At 27.7% G+C, this 2,691-nt stretch overlaps 1 protein-coding gene across 2 annotated transcripts in view; it reads right to left on the bottom strand.

Moving 5' to 3' along the window:
* Positions 1 to 845: 845 nt before the first annotated feature.
* Positions 846 to 2,691, bottom strand: part of LOC145180735 (phospholipid-transporting ATPase ABCA1-like) — a 58,301-nt gene continuing 56,455 nt past the window's right edge. For both annotated transcript variants that reach the window (XM_090083336.1, XM_090083337.1), the window contains 6 exons: positions 2,531 to 2,665; positions 2,035 to 2,138; positions 1,853 to 1,945; positions 1,614 to 1,713; positions 1,241 to 1,378; positions 846 to 1,010 (listed from right to left, as the gene is read on the bottom strand). In XM_090083336.1, the coding sequence (XP_089939462.1) occupies positions 897 to 1,010; positions 1,241 to 1,378; positions 1,614 to 1,713; positions 1,853 to 1,945; positions 2,035 to 2,138; positions 2,531 to 2,665 (684 nt within the window). In that variant the 3' untranslated portion in view covers positions 846 to 896. The remainder of the gene's footprint in view (positions 1,011 to 1,240; positions 1,379 to 1,613; positions 1,714 to 1,852; positions 1,946 to 2,034; positions 2,139 to 2,530; positions 2,666 to 2,691) is intronic.

The raw sequence follows: 2,691 nt of genomic DNA, 5'->3' as shown, positions 1-2,691 counted from the left end.
TTTAGATCCTAAAGTCATGGTATGTTGAATGGTGAAAAACCACTTTCTTCTTCTTCTTCAGTCCTAAAGATAAAAAAATAGAATGTAAATTTACATCAATTCTCAAAGCAACTCGATGGTAATCAAAACAGACTCACTCAGATTTTTCAGATCTGAAAAGAACATCAGTTTCAAGTACCGCCTCATTCCCTGATTCATCTGATTCAACTAAGTCTAATAACTCAGAATCAGAATTCTAGTTCGAGTACGTAGTTAACAGCTTCTTGTACAACAAAAAGTTCGAATTCTACAAACTTTTCTAGCAGCTACCAGAAAAATCATATAGTTTAAAAAAAAAAAAAAATGGTTATAAACCTTGATCCGACATCGTTTCACATTTGCAGCAAATAAAATAGGATTATCTAACAATATCTTATGTTTGTTTTGGTTTTATAATGACACTATTCTAAAACTTCAATCATAGTAAATATCAATTTTAAACATTTAAGCGTCAGCTTGGGGTTTCCTATATTCAAAGATGAGGATCAAAGATAGTAACTAAAACTTACTAAAAATAGCACTTCTCTCTTGAGCTGTCATTACTCAAGATAAAATACTATTGCGGTTAATGTGCGTCAAAATAAAAAAAGAAAGATCTAAAATACATATTTCAAAACACTAATGTTGTGGATAAACTTTATAACCAAAATATTTATCAGCAAATCATTTGCAAAACAATTTTAACGCTGTCTGATAGCACACACTTATTAAGTACTGGTGGACAAACAGTCTGTTTAAAGTGAAACCAAGCGAATCAATCCATTCATTATCACTTATGGTGGGGATGGGAAAAACAGCAACATCTCTTTTAGAATTTTATAATTTTTCTTGTTTATATTACAATATTGCGGAAGATTTCAGACCACCAACCTTGTAGATGTATCATTGCGTAATGATACAGATAAAGAACATTCTTTTTTAGCGTCAAGTTGCATAAATTTATCTTGAGATCGAGCAAAGTCGACAAACACCTACACCAAAAGAATTAATCACTTTAACAGAATCTGAAATTATTTTCTTAACATAATTTAGAGCGGATTGATAACTAAAAAAATTCCTGGTTTTCAGAAAATATAACGAAATCTTGCAGGTCATTAGGACAAAAAATATTATTTGTTTGAATATCTTCTATCGCTTAGTTTTAAAGAAAAAAAAACAAAAACAATGACGATCAATATAGTAATCAATTAAGAATGCACACCTGCTCAAGAGTACTTTGAGAGACAGAGTAGTCATCAATAGGAAGTGTTTTTCTAAGCAACTCTAGTTTGCTGAACACCTGAGCTAGTTTCAAGTAGTGATACGGATAATGATACTCGAGCGTTTTATGTTGACGAAACTAATAACAACGACAAAAACAAACAAAAAAAAAAGAAAAGTATTTTTTCATGTAAAAAAAATAGAGAAAAATTAAATTTTTATAACTTTTAATAAAAACTTTTCATATAAAAAGAATAAAGATAAATATCTTTTCATATAAAAAAAATAGAGTTAAAGTTAAATTTTCATATAAAAAAAAATAGAGATAAATTAAATATCTTTTCGTATAAAAAAGAGAGATAAATTAAATTTACCTTTAAGTCTACTTCAAGAAGATTGGACTTCATAAAGATGTCTACATCATCAAATAACTGAGTTTTACAGCGAATAATTATAATGTACCCTAGGCTGTATCTTAAAAAAATAAAACAAAATAAAAAGAACATTAAAAATGATCTTACATAGTTTTAAAAATGTGAATCGAATTGGATGCAAGAGATATAAAAAAATAACTAAAAAAACAAAAACTGTTCGTTTTACATTTGACTCTTACTTGTTTTTAAGATGTTGAGGAGTGCCTATGCATTTAAACTCTCCGTCAACCATGATTGCGATCTGAGAACACAAATTTTCACATTCTTCCATGCTAAACAGCAAAATAACGGTTCAATCTTACTAAAACAGCCCAAAATCACACTTCTTATGCAAATAAAACAAATGGGTGAAACAAAGTACTTGTGTGATGTAATCAAGATAGACTTTCCATCATTTAAAAAAGATTTTATAACATTCCATAAAAACTTTTGAGCACCAGGATCCATTCCTGTTGTTGGTTCATCCTATGTTTTTAACAAAGCATTAAAAATTAAACAGAATTAACAACGTTTTTAAGGACTTGATAAAACATAAGGATTAACTAAAATATAAAGACTAAGTAAAATATAAAGATTAAATAAAATAAAAAGATTAAATAAAATGTAAAGATTAAATAAAATATAAAGATCAAATAAAATATAAAGATTAAATAAAATGTAAAGATTAAATAAAGTATAAAGATTAAATAAGCATTAAAAACTAATAACATTTACAAGGATCAGATTATCAACATTTATAAGGCTAATTTACAAAAAGAGCTAGAAATGAAAACTTATTGTTTGCTCATCTTTCACTATCAGTTCTCACTTATTTGAAAATCAAAACAAAACAAATAACTTCTTAATATCTATTTTACCAATAAAATTAACGAAGGTGTCCCAATCAGTGCAATAGCTGTAGAAACCTTCCTCTTGTTGCCTCCGCTGTAATCACAACATATTCGATCTTTATACTCAAACAATCCTAATTTATGAAGTGCCCAGTTGGCTAACTGAAAACAATTAAAAAGCAAATTAA

Source organism: Hydra viridissima, unplaced genomic scaffold (assembly GCF_058129835.1).
Source record: "Hydra viridissima isolate aposymbiotic clone 2 unplaced genomic scaffold, HvirCarnegie_v1 scaffold_3, whole genome shotgun sequence".
Lineage (NCBI taxonomy): Eukaryota > Metazoa > Cnidaria > Hydrozoa > Anthoathecata > Hydridae > Hydra > Hydra viridissima.
This window is presented reverse-complemented; position numbering and strand designations above follow the sequence as displayed.